Below are 27,538 nucleotides of genomic sequence, written 5' to 3' on the forward strand. Positions count from 1 at the left end.
CATAGGTCAATGCTCAACCACTGAGCCACACTAACCAGGCCCACCTAATGGTTTTAACAACAACAAAAATACATCAACAACTCAAATGTTTTACTCCAGATATAGATTTTTTTTAAAATATATTTTATTGATTTTTTACAGAGAGGAAAGGAGAGAGATAGAGAGTTAGAAACATTGATGAGAGAGAAACATCGATCAGCTGCCTCCTGCACATCTCCTACTGGGGATGTGCCCGCAACCCAGGTACATGCCCTTGACTGGAATCGAACCTGGGACCTTTCAGTCCGCAAGCCGACGCTCTATCCACTGAGCCAAACCGGTTTCGGCAAGATATAGATTTTTTAAATCAATGTATTAAACATCAAAATGTAAACTTAATTTTTACATTCATTTTAAAAAAGTAAAACTTCTGCAGTTATAAGATGTTAGATATGGATGAAACTTATGACTTAAAATTGAATTTCAGTCAAAAGATTTATATATATATTTGTAGGTAAATATTGTTTATGGCCTAAATCAAACTCATCTTTTCACCAACAGTCCCAAATCCCAGGATATGTGATTCTATAGGCCAATGGTGATAGATCGTGATCACCACAAATCATCAGTCTTGCTGTAAGATTCATATTAGCATCATTTCAGGGACAGCAGTAGATCAGTCAAGATACCTTTGTTTCCTTGTGAAGTTCTAGTATCCAACCAGTTCAAGTCACTTCCACACCTGTGTTCTCCAGATAGTACCAGATACACAACCAGCTCCATATTTAACACCACCAAAATCAGTACAGGTTTAAATTGTTTTCTTCTTTTGTACTTTTAAACTCTGAGTTAATCAATTTGTCATTGAAAAAGAAAAGGAATGAATTTATTTGTTCTAATCTATAAATAAAAAAGAGGAAAGTGAAGACTAAATAACAATGGAACTCATCATTTTAAATCTCTCGTTTAGTTTTAAAAGTATATAATTTTAAACCCACTTATCACAAAATTTTAATATTTAAAATGCATGCATGAATTATTAAAATAATTATACATATTTATAATTTATGTCCTCTTAAAATGCCCCCCCCTTATACTATACATTTACTGTTATGGTATTTAAATAAAATAATTTAACTATCTATGGCTGTTAGTGATCGCTATTTTCTTAATATTGCACCATCCAGCCAAAATACAACTCAGAATAATGTACTGATTTATCTCCCAGTGACTTTAAAAGGATCTGTTGTAAATATCCCTAGAAAACCAAATGATTAATGATTATTCAAGTTTCTTATTTAGATACAAGACCACTCTTAAATACAGAAATCAGTTGATGTGTGAAATTTCTATCTTCTAAAACAGTGGTTCTCAACCTTCCTAATGCCGTGACCCTTTAATACAGTTCCTCATGTTGTGGTGACCCCCAATTTCATTGTTACAAATTGGACATAATTAAAGCATAGTGATTAATCACAAAAACAATATGTAATTATATCTGTTTTCCAATGGTCTTAGGCAACCCCTGTGAAAAGGTCATTCGACACCCAAAGGGGTCGCGACCCACAGGTTGAGAACCACCGTTCTAAAAAATAGTGCCTATATCTAACTTAGCTGTAAAAAAGTATAAATAATAAAAAAATTCTTTTTATGAGAAGGAAGGAAGGAGAATGAACCTCCTGCATGACTAGTTATCTTAATTGCTTCTGACTGGTAATTTAAATTCTAATTCCAAAGCCAATTCAGCTCAAAATGACCTTAAATAGTAATTTAGGGCAGTTAACGGACTTATTTTCAATCTCTTATTGAAATATCACACACTATCCCTTTTTTTGCTTCATTATGACAGATGGTTTTCTTTAATGAAAATTTAAAATTTTGAACATGTCATAAGGAACTTTAAGTTAGATACACAAAAAAGGAAATAACTTTTAGTTGACTTCTTCTGACATTTCAGGGTTGTGTTTGGTATCATTCCACAGGAGTCAGTATTACAAATGTAACAAAAACAGTTTAGAAAATGGTTTAGAATTTTTTACAAAGCTAGTGAATACATTCACCTTGTATCTCCGACTCCTAGATTAGTGATGGTGAACCTATGACACGTGTGTCAGAGGTGACACATGAACTCATTTTTTTGGTTGATTTTTCTTTGTTAAATGGCATTTAAATATATAAAATAAATATCAAAAATATAAGTCTTTGTTTTACTATGGTTGCAAATATCAAAAATTTCTATATGTGACACGCACCAGAGTTAAGTTAGGGTTTTTCAAAATGCTGACACACCGAGCTCAAAAGGTTCGCCATCACTGTCCTAGATCAAGTACATAGAACACAGGAATTATTCCATAAACTAGAGGCCTGGTGCACAAAAATTTGTGCACTTGGGAGGGAGGGGGGGTCCCGGCCTGTGCCCTCTCGCAGTCTGGGACCCCTCAGGGGATGACTACCTGCTGGCTTAGGCCCGCTCCCCAGGGGATTAGGCCTAACATGGCAATCAGACATCCCTCTGGCAGCCTGGCAGCCCTCGGGGGATGTCCACTTGCCAGCGGGGAGCAGGCCTAAACTGCAGTCGGACATCCTTAGCGCTGCTGAGAAGGCAGGAGAGGCTCCCACCACCACCACTGTACTGGCAGCCATCAGCCTGGCTTGTGGCTGAGCAGAGCTCCTCCCATGTGAGAGCACCCTGACCACCAGAGGGCAGCTCCTGCATCGAGTGCCTGCCCCCTGGTGGTCAGTGTGTGTCATAGTGACCAGTCATTCCCAGTCATTCTGCTGCTAGGGTCAGTTGGCATATTACCCTTTTACTATATAGGATAGAGGCCTGGTGCCTGGGTGGGGGCTGGCTGGTTTGCCCTGAAGGGTGTCCTGGATCAGGGTGGGGATCCCACTTGGGTGCCTGGCCAGCCTGGATGAGGGGATGATGGCTGTTTGCATCTGGTCGCACCCCCTTCAGGGTGGGGGTCCCCACTGGGGTGCCTGGCCAGTCTGGGTGAGGAGCTGAGGGCCGTTTTCAGGCTGGCGGGTGACTGAAGCTCCCAACCTCTCCTTTTTTTCTTTTCTTTTTTTATTCTGGGATTTATTTGCCTTCTATGGCTGTCACTGGAACTGAGAGCCGGCTTTAGCTCTGAGGCTCGGCTCCAGCTCTAAGACCTCGGCTGCTGAAAGCAGATCTCTGGGTTTGTTTGGATTCTATAATTAAAACACTGTTTCAGCTCCAGCTCCGAGGCCGGCTGGCTGAAAGCAGGTTTCTGAGGATTGTTTAGCTTCTATAATTGCAACATTGTTTCTTACACTGCAGCTCAGAGCCCAGCAGCAGCAGGCGGGGAAGCTTGGCTTCCTACATCACTGGAGCAAGCAAGCCTCCTGTTTGCTTCAGCTGCCTGGCTGCCGGCCGCCATCTTGGTTGGCAGTTAATTTGCATATCTCACTGATTAGCCAATGGGAAGGGTAGCAAAGTTACGGTTAATTACCATGTTTCTCTATTATTAGGTAGGATACCCAATTAAGTGAATGTTTCCAGTAAATATTCCTGCCACCCAATAAGTCTGGGACACAGCCGTTTGCAAATGTGTTCACAGACCTGCTCTTCTCTTGGTCACAGCTTCACTGCCAAGCCCATGTCCTTAGACCCAGGAGATGTGGCCACCCTGGAATCTTCTGAGAACTCCTTAGTTCAGAAAAGCTTCTTCAGGACTCTCTAACTGGCCCTAACTCTCTAAATTGTCAATTCCCTTGAAGTTGCCTTAACATTCATCTTCTCAGGTCTTTGCCTTTGATGAACGCCTGGAGCATTTACCTTTTTCTTTAAGAACTCTGCAGGCTTCTTTCAATCTCAAAAATTCCATACTGGAATATGTGAGATAAAAGATTTCAAAAATCGGCTTTGGCTTGTAGCAATTATGAACCCTGAAAGAGACAGGTCATCAGAGGGTTCTCACAGTCTGCTTCAAAATTAAAGCTAACACTCCCTCTCATACCACCTCCCACCAAACCACTGACTTCAACCCAACACACACACACACACACACACACACACACACACACACACACACACTGTGAGCAACAAGAGGGTAGTGGCTATGTATCCCATCTCCCATCCTGCATTCTTCACGCTAGCAAAAGGCTGTGTTTTTACTCATGGGAAAGCTTAAATCCCACGGACTTTGTTCTTGGGGATATTTTGTTTCAGGGACATCAGTACCAGACATTGCTGAGGGCAGAAGTGCCCCCAGAGAAAATAGGATTAAATGAAATATTGAGTAGTGAATAAAATACTCTCCCCCCAAATAATTCTTCCAACTCAGCTTAAAGAAAAACAGTAGTCAGACTTGGATCATGTAAAATGCAAAATGTTGGATTCTCTGAAATTGACCAGTCCAAGAGAAAATGTAGGTACTAATGAGTGAAGTGGATGACCCTCACTCAAAGGCCAGCCATACAGCTTACCCACAGCTTGTCAGTGTCTCCCTCTTAATCACTAACAGAGCCAGAATAATTATACTAAGAGCAATAAAACAAAACAATATTAAACACAAGGAAGATAGTAACACAATAAAGAGAAATTAAAAGGACAGAGATGACAAAGGAAGCAAGGAAATTTTTCCAAAGTACTCTGATATAAAAGATGTTGAATCAAGAAATAAGAAAATTATGTTATCAAGAGACATTCAAGCAACAGAAAAAGAACTCTTAGATATTAAATTGCTCTAGCAAAATAAAAATGCAATAGAAAGATTGTCAAAAAGCTGAGAAAACCTCCCAGAAAGTAAAAGGTAGGGGACTGGGAAAAACAAAAAAGTTAAATAATAGTGGAGAGAAGATAAGAAAAATTAGATAATCACTCCAACTTCTAAATAAGCGGTCCATGAAAAAAAAAAAAAAACAAGAAAAATAAAAATATCAAATAAATAATACAGGAACATTTCTCAGCACTGAGAGACATGAATTTCTAGACTAAAATGATCCACTGAGAACCTACCTAATAAATCAAAACAGACCTACATCAAGGCACATCATTGTGAAATTTCAAAACACTGTAGACAAAAGTAAGGTCCTAAAGTTTTCTAGACGAAAATGAAAGTTTCACACAAAATATCAGGATTGAGAATATACTGAGCTTCATAACTGAAACACTAAAAGATAAAAAACACAGAATAACATCTTCAAAATTCTTAGGTTAAATTATCTCCAATTTAGAGAATTATATACTAAGCTAATATAAATTAACTGCCACAGCCTAGAAAACCAGCATCTAGACCAGCCATGGGCAAACTACGGCCCTGGGCCGGAACTGGCCCATTTGAAATGAATAAAACTAAAAAAAAAAAAAAAAAAGAAGACCGTACCCTTTTATGTAATGATGTTTACTTTGAATTTATATTAGTTCACACAAACACTCCATCCATGCTTTTGTTCCGGCCCTCCGGTCCAGTTTAAGAACCCATTGGGGCCCTCGAGTCAAAAAGTTTGCCCACCCCTGATCTAGACTAAAGAAGGAGAGGAAAGTCTAAGACATATGTCCTCAGGTGAAGAAAGAAAATAACCATGTTTGAACATATCAAGAGTGGATTTATACTTTAGTCTGAGAACTTGACACTTGATTAGTGACAGGTATTTAGAAAGCTAAGCAAAGGATAACTGAGGCCATTATAAACTCTAGGAAAGTCAGAAAATTACAGAAGAAAGGCAATAAAATCACAGAATTGTTCAAGGCTCATCTGTGAAGAATATTTGCATGGTCATAACTGTAAACATTAAATATTAAGAGGCTGAGGTCGCCCTGGCTAGTGTGGCTCAGTTGATTGATCATCATCCAGTGCACAGAAAGGTCGCAAGTTGGATTCCTGGTTGGGGCACATGCCCAGGTTGAGGGTTAAGTCCCCAGTTGAAGTGTGTGCAGGAGGCAACTAAGCAATGTTTCTCCCTCTCCCTCTCTCTTCTTCTCTCTAGAATCAATAAAAACATATTTGGAAAAAAAAAAGAGAGACTAAGGTAAAGAAGGTGGCAAGGGCAGTGTGTAAGAGTACTAAACCCCCAAAGGAAAAGTCAATAAATAATACTGAAACCTAAAACAATTAAGTAAGTATAAATAATAGAGATAAAAATATAGAAACAGCTAAAATGTGTAGAAAGTGTTGCTTCAGGGTGCTCAAAATCAAAGATGGGATGGTTGAAGAGGGAGGGTGAGGAAAGGGTTGGGGCAGGAGACTAATGTGTTTTGTTACAAGTAATAAAACTATTTAACTTTTAAACAATGTAGATATTTTATTTTGCTAAAACTAAAAATTAAATTCAAGGGGAAAAAAAAGGAAGAATGACAGCCAACTCATTCCAATTGCTTGAATAGTTAGGATCTTTAATCTCAAGACATAACTTAGCAGGCAAGAGAGAGATTGGTTGAACAAGCTTCTCTTAATGATAAATAAATAGCTATGAACTTCAAACCAAACTGAGAAGCTATATACAACAAAACTCTTCCATAAGAATGAAATACGAATTTCCTTTGTCTTAAATTCTTGAGAATTAGAATATCTCATGAGTGAATTTTCCAGATGAGCAACGCTAATCACACTACCTCTTCCATTCCTACTTGCAATTGGTGAAGCCAATGATACCGATGTTTATGTTTGTTCTATTTTTCCAATGACTCCTTCACATCATACCTCCTTTTTTATATGAACACGAAAGACACATGCTCAAAAAATGAATTCATATCATTGTTGCCTCCTTGAATGGGCTGCAGTTGGCTCTTCCAAGTGAAGTTTAATTATGAACACCCATTATACTATAGTATGTAATAGTCATTCCCTTGGCATTCTTTTTAAATAAATACTAAATGGCAATGACTGATATGCTTGTTGTGTTCCAGCATCTGCTTTTCATGATTTTTCCATCCACTTAGGTCTTCTTACTGTCAGTATACCTGTACTAGCAGTCATGTTTCCTTGATTCTAATTAAATCTAGGAGTTTTTATAGATGTGGTAGAAACTAGGAAATTAATTAAGGATATATGGACTCTTTCTGAACACAGGTTTAAGGGCTTACCTATCAGTCAAGTACCTTCATTTCAGTGCATGGGCTTTGTGATATCTATCTTGGCTATCAAGAGGCTAATTTCCCTGAATTCTTCATTCTTCATGTTCCAAAGTATAAAGGTTGCCAGATAAATGACTTCCAGATTAATGAAGTGTCACCAATATGATCATTAGCAGCAACTGTTATTTATTTAAATTACTAGATTTTATGGCTCCACCTTTGTGGTGAATTGACAGGTTTACTATTAACTCTATATAAGTAGAAAGTAGAATCTATATAAGCCAAGTTGTTTTTTAAATTCTACGTTTCTCAAAATCAAGATCTACTAGACTTTGGTTTCACAGGAAGTGAAATAGCTAAGCAATCAGCCATGGCATTTCTGACTCAGTCACAACTCATGGTCCCATCTTCCTTTCATTCTCAGAAAATGAAAAATAAGCAGGAAAAATGTCATTCTAATTACAATCAATACTTAAAAGCAACACAGATTGTACATCTCTTCACTGTGAACTTTAAAAGAAAGATGGGACATGAAAGAACATATACTGACCTTACTATGTGCCAGACAGTTGTATAAATTGCCTCATTTCCTCCTCAATAATAACACTATTAGGTGGGTATTATTATCTCTGTTTCAAAGATAAATAAACTGAGTGTTGGACAGATTAACTGGTTCAAGGTCATGGAAATCAGAAGAGCCACCTTTCAAAATGCAAATTTGATGTCAAAGGCCTATGCCTCCTCCCCCCACAATATGCACTGCCTCTACAACACCAAAAGGAGATACTAAATTAAGAAAGTAAGAGAATTTATTCATTAGATTCCACATATAAGTGAAATCATATGGGATTTGTCTCTCTCTGACTAGCTTATTTCACTTAGCACAATAATCCCAGAATCCATCCATGCTGTTGCAAAAGGTAAGAGTTCCTTGGTGAGGGCCGAGGGAAGGGAGAGCAGGGTCTGAGTAGAGGGGGAAAAAGGGGAAAATGGGAACATCTTTAATAATCTCAACAATGAAAATAAAATATAATGTAAAAACAAATGAGAATTTGTAATTAAGACTCAAATGAAAGAGCTTGTATTGGATTTACATGCTCTCATTCCATGATAGCAGATCTTGAAGGTTGTCATATTGTACCCTGAATCCAATTCCCATGTAACTACAGCTTAACTGGTGATTGGCAGCCTCATCCACAGCCAGAATGTACACTCACAATTAAGATATGAATTTAAAAAAAACACATTAGAAAAGCAATCAATCACAACCATTTCCACTTCTTTGCCAATCTGATCTAAACAATGCACCCAACATGTGACAAGCAGAACAAACTGCAGGAAGATTTTTAAAAGGCAAAGAAATCAAGGTGTGAATATCATGAGCAATGATACAAAAAGACAAAACTGTGTCTAGAAATTATATTTTCACATACTAAATGAAATCGCTGGGAGAAACCCTCTATGTTATCCACTTCCTCTCATGTGAACCCATCCCGTTGTCCTTTGCAAGGTCTGTAAATTGCCTTTCCCTTCTCTCCTGGCTCTTTGCCACTGGTGTAGTTACAGGGGCCCTGATGGCCCTCAGTGTGAAGCCTTCACTCAACCTTCATTTTGGTCAAGTCCCCTAGATCTCAGCTTTTCCTGTCTTTGACTCTAACAACTTGAATTTCACTATCCAACTGAAATCCCTCCAAGATCACCACACTCCTCTGAAATAAATCCAGTTCCTACTTGAGCCTCATCTTCCTTATATTCCTAACCATTTTAATTATTGCTAACCTCTTTTTTATTGTCCTATTTGTTTTAAAACCTGACCAAAAGCAATATATGTCATTAGAAAAGTCAGGGCATATGAAAAAATTATCTTCTCTCAGTCTTAAACAGTGAAAGAGATGTTTTAAAACAAAATTGGTACTTACAAAAACATGTGTTTGCAACTTTTTTTTTTTTTTTACTTAACATTATCATCCTTCTCTAACCTAGACATTCACGTCACTGGGCTCTGGTTTCCTCCTTTTGCTCAATATCACTTTCTGGATTATGGACAAGATACCACTCTAATTGCTACACAAATACTACACCGTAAAAACTTCTGGGTGTGACAGAGACTCCACCATGTTCTGATTGTAATTCATGGTGTTTCTCTCCCTGGAAAAAAAGATAAAATTATAGACTATTACTGCCTCTCAGCTTCATGGTCTCTTTAGTTGGACTCTCTTCTGCTTCTTCCCAAACAGCCTTCTTCTGTGCAGAGCTCAGTCCTTCCTACAATCTCCTCAGCTCTCACGCTGGGAAGAATTCCCCAGCAGCTCCTGGTGCCCAGGTAATCCTTATCCTGCCTCTGAAATCTTAGCTACATATTTGACTCTAGATGCTACCTGATGAACTAGTTATCTTTTCATCTCCACTAGACAGTGACTCTGAGGTTAAGGTATTGTACTTTTGAGTTTTTGATTTGCTCTCTACAGATAACAGATCGTGCAGATGCTCAGTAAGCATTTTTGTTGTCATGACATCTTCCTCTCCTCCAAATCCTGTACCTTCTCCCCTCTGCGGATTGTTTTATCCTCTCTAGGCCTGTCACTCTGATGACACTGGTTTTCAAACACTTTTGACTTAAGCCATAATAAGGTACATGTTTTCCATCACAACCTGGTCAACAAAAGTTTCACAAAACAATACTTACTCTTACTACATAAGAGATACTCTTTTTTTTCTATTCTATTACATCCTTTTTTCCCTTCTTTACTTCTTTTTTAATGCTGGCTGAAGCCAACTAAATAGATTTCACTATCCACAGCTGAAAAATACTAACTTGCAAGTAAAGATACTAGAAGGCCCAATTATTTTCTAAATTCTAATGTCTTTAAAACTGAGGCTACCCATCTTTCATGCAAGGTTACCCCTTATCTCAATTCTCCCATCATATGGACAGTACCATGATTATTTCATCCCTGGGGGTTGGTAACTTAAAATATTTTTCTCTCTCAGTCCATTATGGAACTAGCAACTACCCCTACTGATTGATTTGTCATCGCTAACATCTCAGCTGTGTGCCTCTTTTTCTTAATCCTTATCCAAAGCCATTCAAGTGTATCTGTCCAGAATTACCTGCTTTGTAAAACATATCACAGTTTAATTTCTTTAACAAGGCCCTCTGGTACATAAAATTTGATTGTGTAAGTCTTTTTAGCTATCTGTCTATTAATAAAAGTAATAATTATGAAGTATTTTGGTTTGTAATCCATTTCACATATATTATTTTATTTGATTGAATCTCCTATTCCAACAAGAAATTACAGTTCAAAAAGAGATTTAGTACTTTACATAACACTTAGTTCACTAGTAGCAGAGCCAAATCTTGAACCCAAATCTTTTTAATCTAGGCCTTTCCCTGCATACAGGTCTTCCTACCACACAAAGCAAGAGACTTTCATTGGAATTCACTGGCTTCCAAACCAGTATTAACAGATTCCCCTATCTCCCAGGCTCTGGATTCTCCATCACTTAGTCCATCTTAGATAATGTAACAAAAATTCTTTAACCTACTATTTTGTCCAGCCACTATTGTGGCTGCTACATAAAACCAAAACTGCCTTAAAGTACTGCAGTAATCTCTACCAATTTGTTCCTATTTCCTTCTCTGCTAATTCATAGCTGGCATTAAACACAGAGCTAATTCATAGCTGGCATTAAACACAGAGCCTAGCACAGCAGATGTTCAATTAATATCACTGACCATACTTGTAAATTTTTAAAAATGATTTCTCCAAGACTTACAGCCACATGCCTCTCCTTTGTCTAGCATTTAAGATTTTAATAAGACTTGAGCCAATAGCTAGTCTGCTTTCATTGCTCTTCAATTCCAATTACCCAGCTAGACTCACCTCTTCCTATAGAGAAATTGGTCCTTCCTCTCCCTATTAATCCCATGCCCATGATGTCCAGATCAAACACTACATCTTCCACACCTTTTTTCAGACATTAAAATCAAGCAAGATGATTTCAGCCTTTCTAACCAATTTTCACAATGAATACCACTCTCCTTCTTTTAGGTACTTATTCATATGGTACCTTTCATGATTTCCTGTCTGACCCAAGTAGGTGCTTTCTTTCCAACCCTCTGAAAGCCTCTACAGGATCAGAAGTTTACTGCCCCCTCAGCCTCCACACAGAATTCTGCACATCATATTCACAGGACACCTGTTTAATAAACCTTTCAAAAATGAATCACTATTCCAGGTTAACATTTTACAAGAACATACTGAGTACCTGCTACATATTACTGTTTTACATGTGGGATTTTACTTAAGCTCACTAAAATCCATAAGGGAGGGTCATTATCCCCATATTACAGACTGGGATGCAGGCTCAGAAGTGCAAGGACTTGCAGAATATCAGTTACAGTTAGTGGACTCAACCCAGACGCATCAGACTCCAAAGCTCTTGATATTGTCCCTCCACCCTGTTCACTTTGGTTGGCCTCATCCAGTCCAGAAGCCAAGCAAACTCACATGTGCTCACCGTTTATCCTGATGCTGTGTGTGTTCAAATGACCCTGACTCTAGAAAAGGATGAGCTGCAGCCAACCCATATAAGTTATGGCCCCAGCTTCACCTATGTAAGCCACTTAACCTTTCTCACCCACAGCTTCTATTTTAAGGCTTCACACACTCTGGCCTTGGAGAATTATTTCTCTCCTAATTTCTGGCCCTGACCCTGTTCCCCAGAAGGACTGTATGTGCTCATAACTTGAAATGTTACCTCTGCCTGAATCACCCTTTCTTCCTGCTCCATCTAGTAAAGACACACTCTCGCCCCACGCCCAGCTCGGGGGAGTCCCAACCAGAGTTAATTGCTTCCTTCCTTGTGCTCCAATGACATGTACTCATGTCTCTATTTATAAGTGTAGTCTGTCTCCCTCCCACACTAGATGGCAAGCTTTAGACAGAGGCATATCTTACTGGACTATATGAGCTGAAATCCAGCCCAATTCCTGAAACTGTCTGACCTTCTCAAGATTTCAGAAGGTTTGCTGAATGGAGGCATTCAGGAATGTTTGTAGTGATTCAGTGTTTGTTGAATTAAGTAGTTAGTCAATCATGTGTTAACATCAGAATACCACTGGTTCTTCCCATTTCACAGAGTTCTTCAAATGGTACCTCCTCACCTCACCAACCATCCAGTCACAGATGAACTTCCCTGGTCATCTCTCATAATACCCTGTTCCTTTCCTCAGTTTTGATCAGAATATGAATTATAATTATATGTGTGTTACTTGTTTGATGTCTATATTCCTCCACACTATTAGACTGGAAGCTCCATGAAAACAGGGGTAATATAAGTTTCATTTACTACTATATTCCCAGCGCCAAGCCCCAGTATTCAAGAGATATCACTGAATAAGTTAGATAAAGATTAAATTATAATGCATATCAAAAACTGTGAATTGTATGGTGATAATTATAATTGTTGGTATTACATATCCAAGTTATCCCTCTTAGAGGGCTAAAATTAAATCTTACATTTCTTCTCCAATATCACCTGCCTTTAGTTGGTGAAACTGCGTCCTGCCCTATCAACAGGGCACTTACATCTGATATGTTTGAATGATAACAGCAATTAATTTATTTTATGCCAGATAGTAATTTACAGAAATATTAGCCATCAGTGGTGAGAAATGCTAAATCATCTCAGATCTCACTTAAGATTATCTGTAAAATAAAGGTCAAATAGCTCCTTCTTTTAAAAACTTTGATTTTGATATATTATTCCAGTCTTCAGTGCACTACTCAAACAACCTTCACGAGGTGCATGTTTAACAAGCTGGAGTGATCAGCTTAGATTCTCAAGCAAGTGGACCCCAGCAGACCAACACATAGTGGCTAGCTCAGGGTCAGGCGGTGGCTGCCCCGCCCTTGCAGGGGCTCCTCTCAAGGCTCTGGGGGCCAGGGACTTGTCAGTGTGTTCTCATGGTCATGTTTTCTACATTTTACAAAAAGCAAATGAGTTTGCCTTATTTTCCTTAAAGAGGGCATTCAAAATTGTATACCCTTCAGGACCTATGAAACCTAGATCTATCCCTGTGCTAATTAAAGGCTTTCAATCTTATAATGAGAGCACTTTTCTCTCTAACGTATCCATAACCAACAAGACAGTGCAGACACATTTAACAACTGATTTCTAAAGTCTAGTTCTAATCATTGAGATCATGTTCCTGTAATATCGGTTTTAAGTCCTTCTAAGAAGAAAGCACTATCTGAATAATTATTTTTCTAAATCCATATGCATTTCTCTTTCTCACTAATAAACACAGCTTGAATGCACCGATGTCCTGTGAGCTCTAAAATATTCACCACAACTCTAACAAGGAGGTATTACTAATTTTCCCATTTCACAGAAGAAGAAACTGAACTCAGAGAAGTTAAATGACTTGCTCAAGATCAGACAGCTAATAAGGGATATATGTGGCTGGACTGTCAACCTAAGCTTGTCGGCCACCCTTGATCCCTATACTACTTCTAGGGTTCCTTGACAGCAGAAATAATGTTATCTCAGTCCCTTGTCATTCCCCCCAGAGCTGATGATAAAAAGCTGGAACTCAATATACATATTTGTTCAACTCTTTAAGAGCTGATTGTTACCTAATGTGGCATAATCTCAGTGTGGCATTACTAGAAATAGTCCAAAATGGCAAGGTAATCAGATACTACAAGTCTTTTTACATGTTGTCTCAATAATGGCACAGAACAGGAAATAGGGTCAGATGTTGCTGGTGTTTGCAACTACACATCAAAAAGTCCTCGTGAGAGTATGGAGTAGAATACAGGCTCTAGAGGAGCCTTTCAAGTCACGTAAGTGAGGCAAACTGCGAAGTCAAAGGAAAGCATATTTGCATATAGCTGGGAGAAAAAGAATACATAGGTATATTGAAGCCTTTTGTTCAGAAACACACAGAAACAAGATAGACCAAATGGCTTATTCTTTTAGTGTAGTCCCCTGATTGCTCAGAAGCTAAGCCAATACTTTAGGAAAAGTGTGGCATCCTAACCGAAAGCCCTAACTCAGTGTCTGTGTGAAAACATGATTAAGTGCCTTAAGAGTGATGTGTTGAAACTTCCTGGAAGGCGGACATTTGGCACCCAGACCAGCACCAGAAAGCAGCCTCCTAAGGACTGTCTTCAGCTGAGAGACAGCACCATGAAATGAAGGGCATAGTAGCACCCCTGGCAACGCCAAATCATTTACGTCCCTTTACATCAGCAAAGGTTTTAAGGTTTGGCACCAAGAATTAATAACAAAAAAAGCTGTGACCTTCAGCTTGATTTCTAGATTTCATTGCCCCACAATAGTAGGTACATCCATCCACCTGTATTATCGATAGTAGTTCCACCACACTGTTTTCTCATATTAAAAACGCTGGATGTCAAAGAGACCTAACCAGTACGAGTCAGTGAGTTCCTTGGGCATTTCCCTCTTCCTAAGAGGCCATCTCTTACAATATTCCTCAGAGATTTGCTGAGTATTTTAAGATATGCATAAAATACTCTTGTGAATTTCACTCATATTCCTTCCTTTTAAACTACAGGAATCATAAATTTAGTCTTTTTTTTATTCAAAGCTCAAATAACCATTATTATTAAATAGCCAGTTGATTCAAGTTTTCAATTTTGTCTAATGTAACCCATTTTTAAAACTAATAAAATGATAAAATTTGCTGCCATTTCTTTTAAAGTTCCAGGCTTTTCTTAGCCTATATGTTCATGATATTACCAAACTAAAAAAATCAATTATGGAATTTACAGTAACATTTATTGTGACACTATAAAATATTTGTGCACGAAAAAATTCAATACTTAAATAGCACAGAGAAGCTTTCTAAATGCCTTTGTCTCCTCCCAGGCTGACTGCTCCCAGCAGACTGATGGTGGCAGGTGCGGTCCCTTTCTCTCCCTCGCTGGCAATTGGTTCTGCTCTCCACCATCACAAATGCAATATTGGCAGAGGAAGTTCAAACTGTTCTTTAACAACAGGTAGTCAATCACTTACTTTACACTAAGACAGGAAGAGCTGTCTGTGAAATATCTCTGGAGGTCGGCCAGTGGCATTGAAGTCACTTTCACTCAGGTTCTTCAACATTGAAGATGTAAATACGGGGAATTCATCAGACTAATATTAAATAGAGACTGTGTCACCTTAAAAAATTAAGCGGTTGGTCAGAAACACCAAAATCCACATTGCAAGTAGCATGAAGTTGACAAGATACTGTCTATAATTTAAGAAACTGAGTTCTGTAGCAAAGAAAACATCCATCATGTCTCAAGATTCGTTTTGGAATGACAAAATGGTGGTATTTATTTTGAAAGGAAATTAAGACATTGTTTCCTGTGACAGAAGTATATAAATATAGGTTACTTACATTAAATTACATGTTACCTGTCTGAGGTTTAATGACAAATTTTTCCAAAGAGAAGCACTATTCAAAACTCTCAGAATTGGGGGGATCTAGGAGACTTTCTCTTAGTGCTGCTTTGGGTAAGCGCCCAAAGAGAGCCCTTTGAAAAGCACACCCACACCATATTTTTTTTTTGGATAATTACTACTTTAATTCTTGAACGACCAAGCCCAAGAAACAGTCGCCAGTTAAATCAACGCGGTTTTAGTTCAATTAATTGGCACAGAGTCTTTGATGAACCACCTTTATTGAACAAGGAAATGTCCTGCTATTTCCTGCTATGCTATTAAAAAAAAAAAAATAGTTCCTGGCTTTTTTATGCACCAATAACAAACTCTCAGAAAGAGAAACTTAAAAAAAATCCCATTAACCATTGCAACAAAAATATTAAGATACTTAAAATAAACTTAACCAAGGAGGTAAAAGACTAGTACTCCGAAAACTACAAGACGTTGAAAAAAGAGATAGAAGAAGATATAAACAAGTGGAAGAATAATCTGTGTTCATGGATTGGTAGAAACAATATCATTAAAATGTCCATACTACTTAAGGCAATCTACAGATTCAATGCAATCCCATTAAAATATCAACAGCATATTTCACAGATCTAGAACAAATACTCCAAAAATGTATATAGCACACACACACACACACACACACAAACACAAAAAACAAAAACAAACAAACCTCGAATATCTGCAGCAATCTTGAGAAAGAAGAACAAAGTTGGAGGGATCACAATATCAGATATCAAGTTATGCTACAAAGCCACCATAATCAAAACAGCCTGGTACTGGCACAAGAACAGGCAAATAAATCAATGGAACAGAACAGAAACCCCAGAAATCGAGCCAAGCCATTACACTCAATTAATATTTGACAAAGGAGGCAAGACCATACAATGGAGTCAAGACCATACAATGGAGTCAAGACAGTCTCTTCAATAAATGGTGTTGGGAAAATTGGACAGACACATACAAAAAAATTGAAACTCCCATTTGAACCAGTAATCCCACTTTTAGGAATATATCCCAAGAAATCAGAAACACCAATCAGAAAGGATATATGCACCCCTATGTTCATAGCAGCAAAATTTACAATAGCTAAGATTTGGAAACAGCAGATGAGTGGATTAAAAAACAGTGATACATCTACACAATGGAATACTACACTGCTGTAAAAAAGAAAGAACTCTTACCCAGGGGTCCTCAAACTTTTTAAACGGGGGCAGTTCATTGTCCCTCAGACCGTTGGAGGGTCAGACTATAGTTTGAAAAAAAACTATGAACAAATTCCTATGCACACTGCACATATCTTATTTTGAATTAAAAAAAAAGGGAACAAATACAATATTTGTATTTGCGGGCCGTAGTTTGAGGACCCCTGCTTACCATTTGCAACAGCATGGATAGACCTGGAGAACATTATGCTAAGCAAAATAAAACAGTCGGAGAAAGATAAATATCACATGATCTCACTCATTTTTGGAATATAATGAACAACATAAACTGATGAACAAAAATAGAGCGAGGAAAAAAATATTTTAGAATATAATAGAAGTAATCCTGTTATTTGCAGATTTTTAATATTTCCTACAACCTTTGTGATAATATACTATATAAGTACAGTTTTGGGAATATTATTATATTTAAAATAATTTTCTTGAAATATTAATGTCAATTGCATGTAATATTATTATATTTAAAATCGTCTTTCTTGAAAAAAATGAAACTAGACCACCAACTTCCACCATACACAAGAACAAACTTAAAATGGATAAAACACCTAAATGTAAGTGGTGAAACCATAAAAATCCTAGAAGAAACCATAGGCAGCAAAATCTCAAACATCTCTCATAGCAACATGTTTAAGGATACATCTCCTAAGGCAAAGGAAACTAAGGAGAAAACAAACAAATGGGACTACATCAAAATAAAAGGCTTTTGCACAGCAAAAGAACCCATCAACAAAATGAAAAGAGAACCCACTGTATGGAAAGCTCACTGTATTTGGCAATGATACATCCGATAAAGGGTTAATATCCAAACTATATAAAGAACTCATAGAACTTAACAAAAGAAAGACAAACAATCCAATTAAAAAATGGGCAAAGAACCTAAATAGGCACTTCTCCAAAGTGGACATACAGCTGGCCAAGAGACATATAAAAAATACTCAAAATCACTGATCATCAGAGAGATGCAAATTAAAATGGCAATGAAGTATCACCTCGCACCTGTCAGAATGGCTACCATCAACAAATCAACAAATGACAAGTGCTGGTGAGGATGTGGAGAAAAGGGATCCCTAGTACACTGCTGATGGGAATGCAGACTGGTGCAGCCATTATGGAAAACAGAATGGAGTTTCCTCAAAACATTAAATCTGAAACTGCCATTTGATCCAGTGATCCGACTTCTAGGAATATATCTTAAGAAAACCAAAACACCAGAAAGAATGTATGCACACCTATGTTCATAGCAGCACTATTTACAATAGCTAAGCTCTGGAAACAGCCCAAGTGCCCATCAGTAGATGAGTGGATAAAAAAGCTATGGTACATTTAAACCATAGAATACTGTGCAGCAGTAAAAAAAAATAAGAATCTCTTATCCTTTGAGACAGCATGGAGGGGCCTGGAGAGTATCATGCTAAATAATAAGCCAGTCAGAGAAAGACAAGTATTACATGATCTCATTCATATATAGAATCTAATTAACTAAATAAACTGATGAACAGAGTGGATCCAGAGACATGGAAGCATGGAACAGAGTGCAGAATCTCGGAGGGAAGGCGGGGGAGGGTGAGTGGGTAGGAGCTAATCAAAGGAAGACCTTGTATGCATATATGCATAACCCATGGATGCAGACAGTGGGGTGGTGAGGGCCTGGGGTGGGGGTTGGAGGTTGACTGGAGGTTGTGGATGGGGCAAAAAAGAGGACATACGTAATACTTTCAACAATAAAAATTTCTTAAAAAGATCCTGGGTAAAGTTATTTGGATGGAAATCAACAGGTTCAATCTATTGGAGGAAGGATGGAAGAGCTACTTAAAAAATTGACTTAGCCTGGGCCAGGTGGCTCAGTTGGTTGTAGTGTCCTCCCCTAAATCAAAAAGGTTTTGGGTTAAATTCCCAGTCATGGCACATACATAGCTTTTGGGTTAGATCTGGTCAGGGCTCATAGGGAGGGAACCCATCAATGTTTCTCTTTCTCTCTCTCTCTCTCTCTCTCTCTCTCTCTCTCTCTCTCTCATCAATAAACTGATCTTCAGGTGAGGATTTTTAAAAAATGTAAGCTTTAGACTAATGAAAACTTATCCCAATTGGTAGATCTTTAGAACCTTTGTATTGGGAAGAGTAACTAAAAAAAAACTATTAAATTAATGACAGGCCACACTTCTACAATGTCTGGGTTATATTCTGGTTGTTTAACTCTACTGAATTTTAAATAAATTGTAACGTCAATATTTTAATATATGCTAATATTTGCTGAAGGAAAATTAACATTTTGGGTTTGGGATAGAGTTGTAAAAGGTTTTCCACATTCTTAAATATGGCTTTACTGCATTCAGTTAAATTTTGTCCAGAAAGACACATTTCTAATCTTAAAATGAAAATCAAGGAAAAAATATAGCTCGCCATAATTGTGCTCACTGCAAACTGCTGAGGTGTGCCTTTATATGGCGAGGGACATGACATATACTCTATATCATATATGCACCCACTATTTTTATAAGGTAGCACAGGTGGTCTTTGTTCTAATTCTGATGCTATCTTGTTGGAAAATCAGTTCCATCCATTCCTTGGCTTTTGCAAGTTAAATTGGCAGAAGATTGTAAAATTATAAAACAAAGATATGACTTAATCATTCCAGGTCATTCAATCAACCCAGAAAATATCCAGAACTGCTGTAATTCCACAACCTTTCACTTTATTCCTAAAGACCAGAAGACACCAAAATAAGAGAGGGTCAGCCGACGGGATTCTTTGGTGTATTAAGTTAGCACACCCTGCATCTGAAGTGTCAAATGCAGGGAGTGGAGAGAGACTGAGTTACCATTGTCCCTGGAGATGATACAACATGTGAGGCCAAAAATGTGTGTGTGTGTGTGTGTGTGTGTGTGTGTGTTACTGTTTTTATTTTTTGTGCTGATCCTTTGACTGGAATTCTTCAATTTTTAAAAATATGGGAGAAACAATAAATATTTCTCTTTGGAAAACCGTTCTACTTCTTTTGTTAAGCAACGCTGTGCGTGTTTCACGTCCTGCCTTCTTCCTATCCGCTTGGTCCTCGGGTCAGGAATGAGGACACTTTCCTTTCAGGGACCATGGGTCTGAGTGTCACCCCGGCCTCAGCAGCAGAGAGCCGCCTAACCTGGAATTCCCTGGGCGTGTACCTCCCTGGGGGTCCAAACAGCCTTACACCCATCGCCATGATGGAAAGAAGGCCTGGCGACCCCCCCAAGGGCCTACCGAAGATTAGGGCTCCATTGTCACGTCCGCACCTATAAGGGGGGAGGTCCCAGAAACACCCTCTCTTCCGGAGGTCCTGCCATGGGGACCCAGGGGCATTAAGGAAAAGGCATGCTGAGAACATCCCCCAATCAGGTGGTTGCGGGGACCGAGGGCCCAGGCCGGGGGGCTGGCTGGTCAGCGCAGGCGCGTCGGTCCCCCGGCCACCGCGCCCTGCCAGGCGATGCGCTCCAGCCAGAGCGACTGGGCGCAAGTGTGCGCGCTGCCGGGGGCGGGAGGGATGCTCCCATTCGGCCGCGAGACGCCCGAGTGAGCGAGCACCCCCCAGTGACCACCTAGACTCCATTTTATTTGCTCGGAAACCGCGGGTAGGAGGGGGCCGGCCGCAGGGCGGGGTTCCTCCCGGCGGGGGATGAGCGAGACCGTTAGCCTGGAACACCGGGAGACCGTCCTGGCAGCGCCCGGCCGCCGCCGAGCCGCAATAAAAGCCTCTCGCGGCTTCCCGCCCAGCCAGCCTCGCTCTGATTGGTCGCCACGGGAGGCACCGGGCGGCTGGAGGCGGCAGCCGGGCGCTGCTCCCGGCCTCCCGGGGAGGGGGCGTGCTGGGTGCTCCCAGGCCCGCCCCGCGCTCTCCCCGGCCTGGCTCGGCCGTCTGGGCAGTTCCAGCGGCACCCGGCACCCCCTCCGCTCGCTTCCCGGGGGTACTTCCCAGCACACGCCCCCCGTCCCGCACGTCGCCTACCCCACCCAGCTCTCTGCGGCGCCCGCTCCTTTCTTCCCTCTCCCCGTCCATCAGCGCCCCGGCGCGAGTCCTGGGCTGGGGAGGGGGAAGCTGCTGGAAGGGAGGGTGGGCACAAACACAAGAGTCTTCCAGGGAGGCCGGGAAGGAGACACCCCAACTGAAATGAACCCTCCTCCCGGCCGCGGAGGTTCGCTGGGCGGCGGCGCAGCCCCCCGCACCGTGGCAGCATCACTACTGTCTGCCTCCCAGCTCCCTATTGTTCGCACTTTGCAAGGACCAGGAACCTCGCCCAAAGAAAGGAGACCGGGGCGAGGCGTTTCGGGTGGCTACCTGCCATTCTTCTCTCGCACCGTGCACGCAGGGTCCTCGGTGCGTGTGAAGGCACACGCGCGCGCACACGCGCACACACACTAGGAAGCCTGGATCACGCCCTCCTCGCCCTCCGCCCCTCCGCACTTCCTCCTGTCAAAACGCGGCGCTCGGCCCTCCCATCCCTTCGAGCTCTGGGGCAAAAGCAGGCTTTGCAACTAACCAGCAATTTGGCAAATAAAAAAACACACACACACACTAACGTCATATCGACGGGGGTGCAAGAACGGCCACACAGACCTGAGATTCTGCCCATGTCGCCTCATTTTGCAAACCGTTATTCGCCCCCCAACGGGGGGGGGGGCGGGGAGCCCCACTTTATTAGACCTGGGGAAATCACGATCGGGGTGGCTACCCCGGGCTTTATTGTTCACTCTTCCAGGAGCCCGAGCTGACAAGCCCCTGCCCAGCTGAATCCCAGCCTGTGCGGTGGCTCCAACGAGCCAAGGCATCCCCTGCCGCCCGCCATCGGGGAAGGAGCGCTGCCCATCTCCATGGGCAGTCGCAGCGTCCCTGGGAGCCAGCGGCCCGGCTTCCAACGCCCCGGCACGTCAAGTGGAAGGGCGGGCGCGCTGGAGGGGCGCAGGGCGCTCGCTGCGCGGGGAGGCAGCCCGGGTCCACCGCAGCCAGAGAGGGCGCGGGTTCGGCAGGACAGCCAGGGCGATGCGCTCCTTCCTCAGCTCCACGAAAATGAGCACCCTTAGCATTCTCCGTACAATCACCCGAAATAACAGTGTCCCTCGGGAGAGGAGTGGGGAGATGAAGGCAATGATCGAATCGGGTTAAGAAGAAGAATTATTTTGAAATGTACCTGCAGTTCCCAGGAAAAACAAAGTCCAGATGAGATCCATAGTTTGCAGCATTGTAATCTGCTGGCCGGGAAGGGTGTTCTTGCCGCGGTAAATTCTGTGCCCAGGCTCCTTGCAGCGAGTGTGGACGGCGGTAGAGCAACAGACCTAGAGGCAGACAATTGCCAGGCTGAGTATGATTATTTTTGCAGAATTGTTTCCTGCCAGCGGCTGCCGAGCTGCGTTCACGCGCTGAGGGGAGAATGAGTGACAGTCCCAGCCTCAGCACACTCGCAACTCGAAGATCCTTGCGCTGGCCGGGGTTCGCTTTGATGGAACTTGGGATGGGAGCGCGGGGCGGAGGGCGGGGGTGAGAACCTCACTGTGTCCTTCCACCACGCTGGCCACAAATAGTGCCGAACATCAAGGAGGTAAGAGACCCGGGAGGCAGATGCGGCCGCCTGCAAAACGCGGCCTGGAGCAGCCTGCCCGAGGAAGCGGGCTCTTTCACGCACAGTCCTATAGGCAGAGCTGGGATTTCTTTTTTCCACACTTCTCCCCCCACGCCTCCGGTCCCTCCTGCCACCAGCCTTCCCTAGTCAGGAGGCTGGATATTTTAATAACTAGCAGATAATAAAAACAAAATCGTAGGTGTCGTTAGGTTTTCAAAGTTTTTTAATCTCTCTGTTAGAGATCCTAAGATCCTTGAAACACAAGGAAAGTCTAGGATTGTTTTTTTTGTTGTTGTTTTGTTTTGTTTTAGGTACAGGAAATTAGAAATTAGGAGAGGGATAGGGATTGCTGTGGCAGGGTTTTGTTTGTTTGTTGTTTATACTGGCCATGAAGTTTGCTCTCCCACAGGGAAGCAACAGAGTTCAGGGGAAAGAGGTGGGAAGCAATTTAAGTTAGAAGCAAATGCAGATGTTTAGAAGGAACTTCCAGAAATAACTGAAGGAAACGGTTTATGAAGGCTGAAATCTGTGGTCTCTTCATGAAGATCCCCAAGTCCTGTTTGTGTAGGTTTTATGGTGTAGGCACGGTGTTAACTAGTATTTTCTTGCAAGGACACACAACCTCAATTCTTGAAGATATTAATGTAGAGTATCACTGAGGCACCAACATAAAGGGTTCAATTACTCTTACAGCTGCGTTTTGGACAGAAGAGGATGGGGAAGCAGGGTGAAAATAAACATGTTCCAGAACCTGAGCAAGCCTTGACTGTTAACGGAACAAAAGGTGAGGGGGAATCAGGAGCTCCTTTGTACAGGCCTGGACAGCCTGATAGCCCAGCACAGTGGAGCCCTCTTAGGGGAAGGCTGCCCACGTGCCAAGCACCAATGCATCAACATCCCTGCATACTCACCTTTTCTTTAAAGGGCAGGCCCTCCACTGCTGTGCCCTCTTTAAAACCCATCTTCTGCTGGCCAGCTGGAGCGGCTGGCATCTCCTCTCCATGTACCAGACCCAGCAGGGCACACAGCACACTGTCACTTCCACAACCCCGAAAAGTTCTTCTTCTTGCAAATCTATTTTCCACAATGTTTACTTTTGTAACATTTAGCTCATACCAATTATAAGTAATTCATAAATACAGAAAAGTAGAAAAGAAGAAACTAAATACCATATACAGCTGCATTTTCGATAGAAGATTCCAGAGATACCCACATATTTTCTCAGTCTTTTGTATATGTGTATTAGTTTTTAATTGACAGTAGTAGCAACTTGAATCCTGTGTATTTTTCTCGACATTTCATTATAAGCATTTCCCCAGGGCAGTAAAAAGGGTTTTGAAATCTTTTTATAGTTATGTAATATTTCTCCATATCATGGTTATGCTTCTCCATTGTTGGATATTCAGGTTGTTTCCAGAGTTTGATAATATAAATAATGCTTTTTAACACCTTTTAATAAATATTTATTGAATATTATTATGTTTAGCCCTGTGCTGGGTACACCGGATTATATAGATTTTTTTTAATGGTTGCTGCATTTAAGCATCTTTGACTTCAGATATGAGCTTATGCTAATGTGTAAAATTACCATATTAAACTTATGTGGCTAAGTATTAGACTCTTTCCTAAAGAAGAGGTTTTGATATAGGCAAAAATATAGAGAACAGGCTTGAGGGAAAAGGAAAAAAATGAAGGCTGGGATACCCAAAATATTTATAATTTTTTCTAACCTATTCTGAACTTTTACCGAGTGAGAAACACAACTTTCTCTGCAAACCTCCATTCTTATAGCTCATGTCTTATAGTAGCATTAAAAATTTCTCACTATTTATCTCCCCAAATGTTCCTATTTTTAGCTCTTCAATGTAGGCAGGTGTGGAAATCCTATCTCACTTCCGCATTACTGAATTTCTTTTCTCTCTCCCTTTCTCCTTCTCTGGACACACTAATTCTGAGATGCTCGAGGGACATCCAAGTGGAGGTGTGCAGAAAACAGGCAGATAGAGCGGACCCCAGAGAACATCAATGCTTAACCTCTAGGCAGAAGAAATTGCCAAAGCAATAGTGAAAATGCAGTCAGAGACATGGAAAGAGAATTGAAATGTTATAACGACCAAATCAAAAGGAGAAGAAAGTTTTGAAATGGTCAAATAAGATGATGATTTACAAGTTTCCTGGATTTGACCACTGGAAAGCCAGTAGTGGTCTCTGAGAGAGCATCCTTCCATGGACTGGTGGGGAAGGAAGTCCACTGTCCCAGGAGTAGCTTGTCCAGGAAGGAGAGAAGGGAGGTTAGACCACTCCTTTGAGGAGCAGTGTGATAGGGAAAGGTTTTATTGTTCTCTTTTCTTTCAACATGAGGATTTTGTTGTTAAATTATAAAGTTAATTAAATCAGTAGCTAACATCCCACTTCTCACCACCAAAACATTATGGTCTAATTTAGACTACTTGAAAAATGAACCATTTAAGGATTCTTTTCTGGGTGTTGAAAAGGAGACCCCAGGCCTGATCCCAGAGCTAACAGATATCCCAGGAACTTTACTTCACATTTGACATAAGCAAAATGCATTCAGGAAAACACAGCAGCCTAAGATCCATCAAAGCAAGAGACAGGAGAGACTGGAAATATGGAGACCTGCCCAAAGACTGAGGACAGGGAAGTGTGAGGACCAGAAGGTGAAATTAAAACCACAGAGCTAAAGAGTGAAAGCCTCTAGGGAGCCCTCAGAACTCCCTCCTAGCCTCTCATATCCCAGATCTGGTTGATGCCAGAAATAACTGCCAAGTTCTACTGCACAGTGGGGCTGAGGAAACGGACAAGTTTCCCTTCTGAGTCAAGGCTGGCTCCGGTGCTGGTTAAGGGTAAGTGGACACTCATCAGCAGATTCTGCTGAATGGTGCTGGGATCCCCGAGGCAGAGGCAGGAGACAGGGATCAACATAGAACCACTGCTTCTTGCGGGTTGTGCACTGCACGACTGGAAGGCGCCTTTTGAATGAATCCCTCACCAAATACTTAAATCCTTGAGGTGACAGTTTTTCTAGTAGGTGGAAGAAACAAATCGAGAAAGAGGTGCTGTTTTCTCATCCTTCCTTCTCCCTTCCTCCTTCTTTCCTTTTCCTTCCTTCCTTCCTTTACTTCTTTCTTTTATTTTTCAAGAAGTTTTCAAAGGTTGGAAAGAAGGAGAAATTGGGCTACAGTGTGGGCACAAGGAAGACTGGGTCAGCCACTTGGGAGCTGTGAACTGGTTGCAATCACCTCACATTGAAGAGTCCCCGATTTAGGCTGCCCTGGGAATGAAACCTGACCCCAAGGCAGCTCTCTTCAGCCAAGGGCAGTTTTTGGAGACTAATAGCTGACCATGTCCCAGCATCTGGGCGATTATGACCCAGTCCTGAAAGTAGAATCTGGAAGTTTACCACAGCATCCATTACCCAATTTTAGCTGTAAATCAAAATATAATTTCATAGAAAGTTCAATATTTCTTTTTACTGTGGTAAAATATACATAACATAAAATTTGCCATTTTAACCATTTTTAAGTGTGCACTTCTGTGGCATTAAACACATTCATACTGTTGTGCAATCTTCACCATGATCCATCTCCAGAACTTTTTCATCTTCCCCAACTTTGTAATCCAGTAAGTGATAACTTTTCATTCCCTCTCCTCCCCCAGCTCCTGGTTACCACCATCCTACTTTCCTTTTCTTGAATACTTATCACATCATACAAGAAGAAACATATATTTGTCCTTATGTGACTGTCTTATTTCATTTAGCATAATGTTTTCAAGGTTCTTCTAAGTTGTAGCTTGTATCAAATTTTCCTTTGCACGTATATACCACATTTTGTTTATCCATTCATTCATCAATGAGCATTTGGGCTTCTTCCACCTTTTGTCTATCATAATTAATGCTGCTATGAACATGGGTATACAAATATATCTTTGAGTCTCTGCCTTCGTTCTTTGGGGTATATCTCAAAGTGGAATTGCTGAATAGTAAGGTAATTTTAAATTGATTTTTTTTTAGGAATTGCCATACCATTTTCCACAGTGGCTGCATCATTTTGCATTCCCGCCAACAATGCACACGAGTTCCAATTTGTCCACATTCTTGCCAACACTTCTTTTCTCTCTCTCTCTCTCTCTCTCTCTCTCTCTCTCTCTCTCTCTCTCTCTCTCTCTCTGATAGTAGTCATCCAAATATATGTAAAGTGGTATCTCCTTGTGTTTTTGACTTGTATTTCCTAATGTCTAGTAATGTTGAGCACCTTTTCATGTGCTTATTGGCCATTTAGATATTTTCTTTGGAGAAATGCCTATTCGAATTAGTTGTCCATTTTTTTAATTGGGTTATGTTGTTTTTGTTTTTGGTTTTTGTTCTTACTAGTAAGTTGTAGAAGCTCTTTATATATAAAGTATACCAATCTCTCATCAGCTATATGATTTACAAATATTTTCTCCCATTCCATGGGTTGTCTTTTCACTCTTTTGACAGTGTCTCATGCTACACAAATCTTTAATTTTAATGAATGCCAACTTGTCAATTTTTCCTTTGGTTGCTTGTACTTTGGTGTCATATCCAAGAAATCATTGCCTAATCCAATGTCTTGAAGCTTTTCCCCTATGTTTTCTTTTAAGAGTTTTATAGTTTTAACTCTTACATTTAGGTCTTTGATCTATTTTGAGTTAATTTTTGTATATGGGTCAGGTAAAGGTCCAATTTATCTTTCTTTCTTTTTTTTCTCATGTGTATATCTAGTTTCCAGGACCATATCTTGAAAAGACTTCCCTTTCCCTAATAAATAAATGGTCTTGGTATCCTTGTCAAAAAATCATTTGACCATATATGCAAGTGTCTATTTCTGGGCTTTCTATTCTATTACATTGGCCTACAATCAGTCTATCTTTATGTAAATACCACACTGTTTTGATTACTATAGCTTTGCAGTAAGTTTTTTAATCTGGAAGTTTGAGACCGACAATTTCTTTCTTCTTTTTCAAAATTAGTTTGGCTATTTAGGATTCCTTGAGAGTTCATAAGAATTTTAGGATAGATTTTTCTATTTCTAAAAAAAAAAAAAAAAATGTCTTTAAGATTTTTGAAGAAGATTGAGGGGTGCTGTCCTCTAATTTGCCCAAAATTGTTATTTGGGCTAGTATTGGAGGCATGCTGACATCTTGAAGATAAATATGGTTTAGACATCTCACTCCAGAGCAATGGGAAACCCACT

At 40.6% G+C, this 27,538-nt stretch overlaps 1 protein-coding gene across 6 annotated transcripts in view; it reads right to left on the reverse strand.

Moving 5' to 3' along the window:
• NCAM1 (neural cell adhesion molecule 1) overlaps positions 1-22,257 on the reverse strand; it is a 330,901-nt gene extending 308,644 nt beyond the window's left edge. For 4 of the 6 annotated variants that reach the window (XM_081098798.1, XM_081098800.1, XM_081098796.1 and 1 more), the window contains exon 1: positions 21,873-22,127. In XM_081098798.1, coding sequence (XP_080954924.1) covers positions 21,873-21,924 — 52 coding nt within the window. In that variant the 5' untranslated portion in view covers positions 21,925-22,127. Of the gene's footprint in view, positions 1-21,872 lie in introns of all 6 variants that reach the window. The other 2 variants (XM_081098797.1, XM_081098799.1) reach the window with 2 other exon arrangements.
• Positions 22,258-27,538: the final 5,281 nt, after the last annotated feature.

This window comes from Myotis nattereri, assembly GCF_964212035.1.
Source record: "Myotis nattereri genome assembly, chromosome: 9".
Lineage (NCBI taxonomy): Eukaryota > Metazoa > Chordata > Mammalia > Chiroptera > Vespertilionidae > Myotis > Myotis nattereri.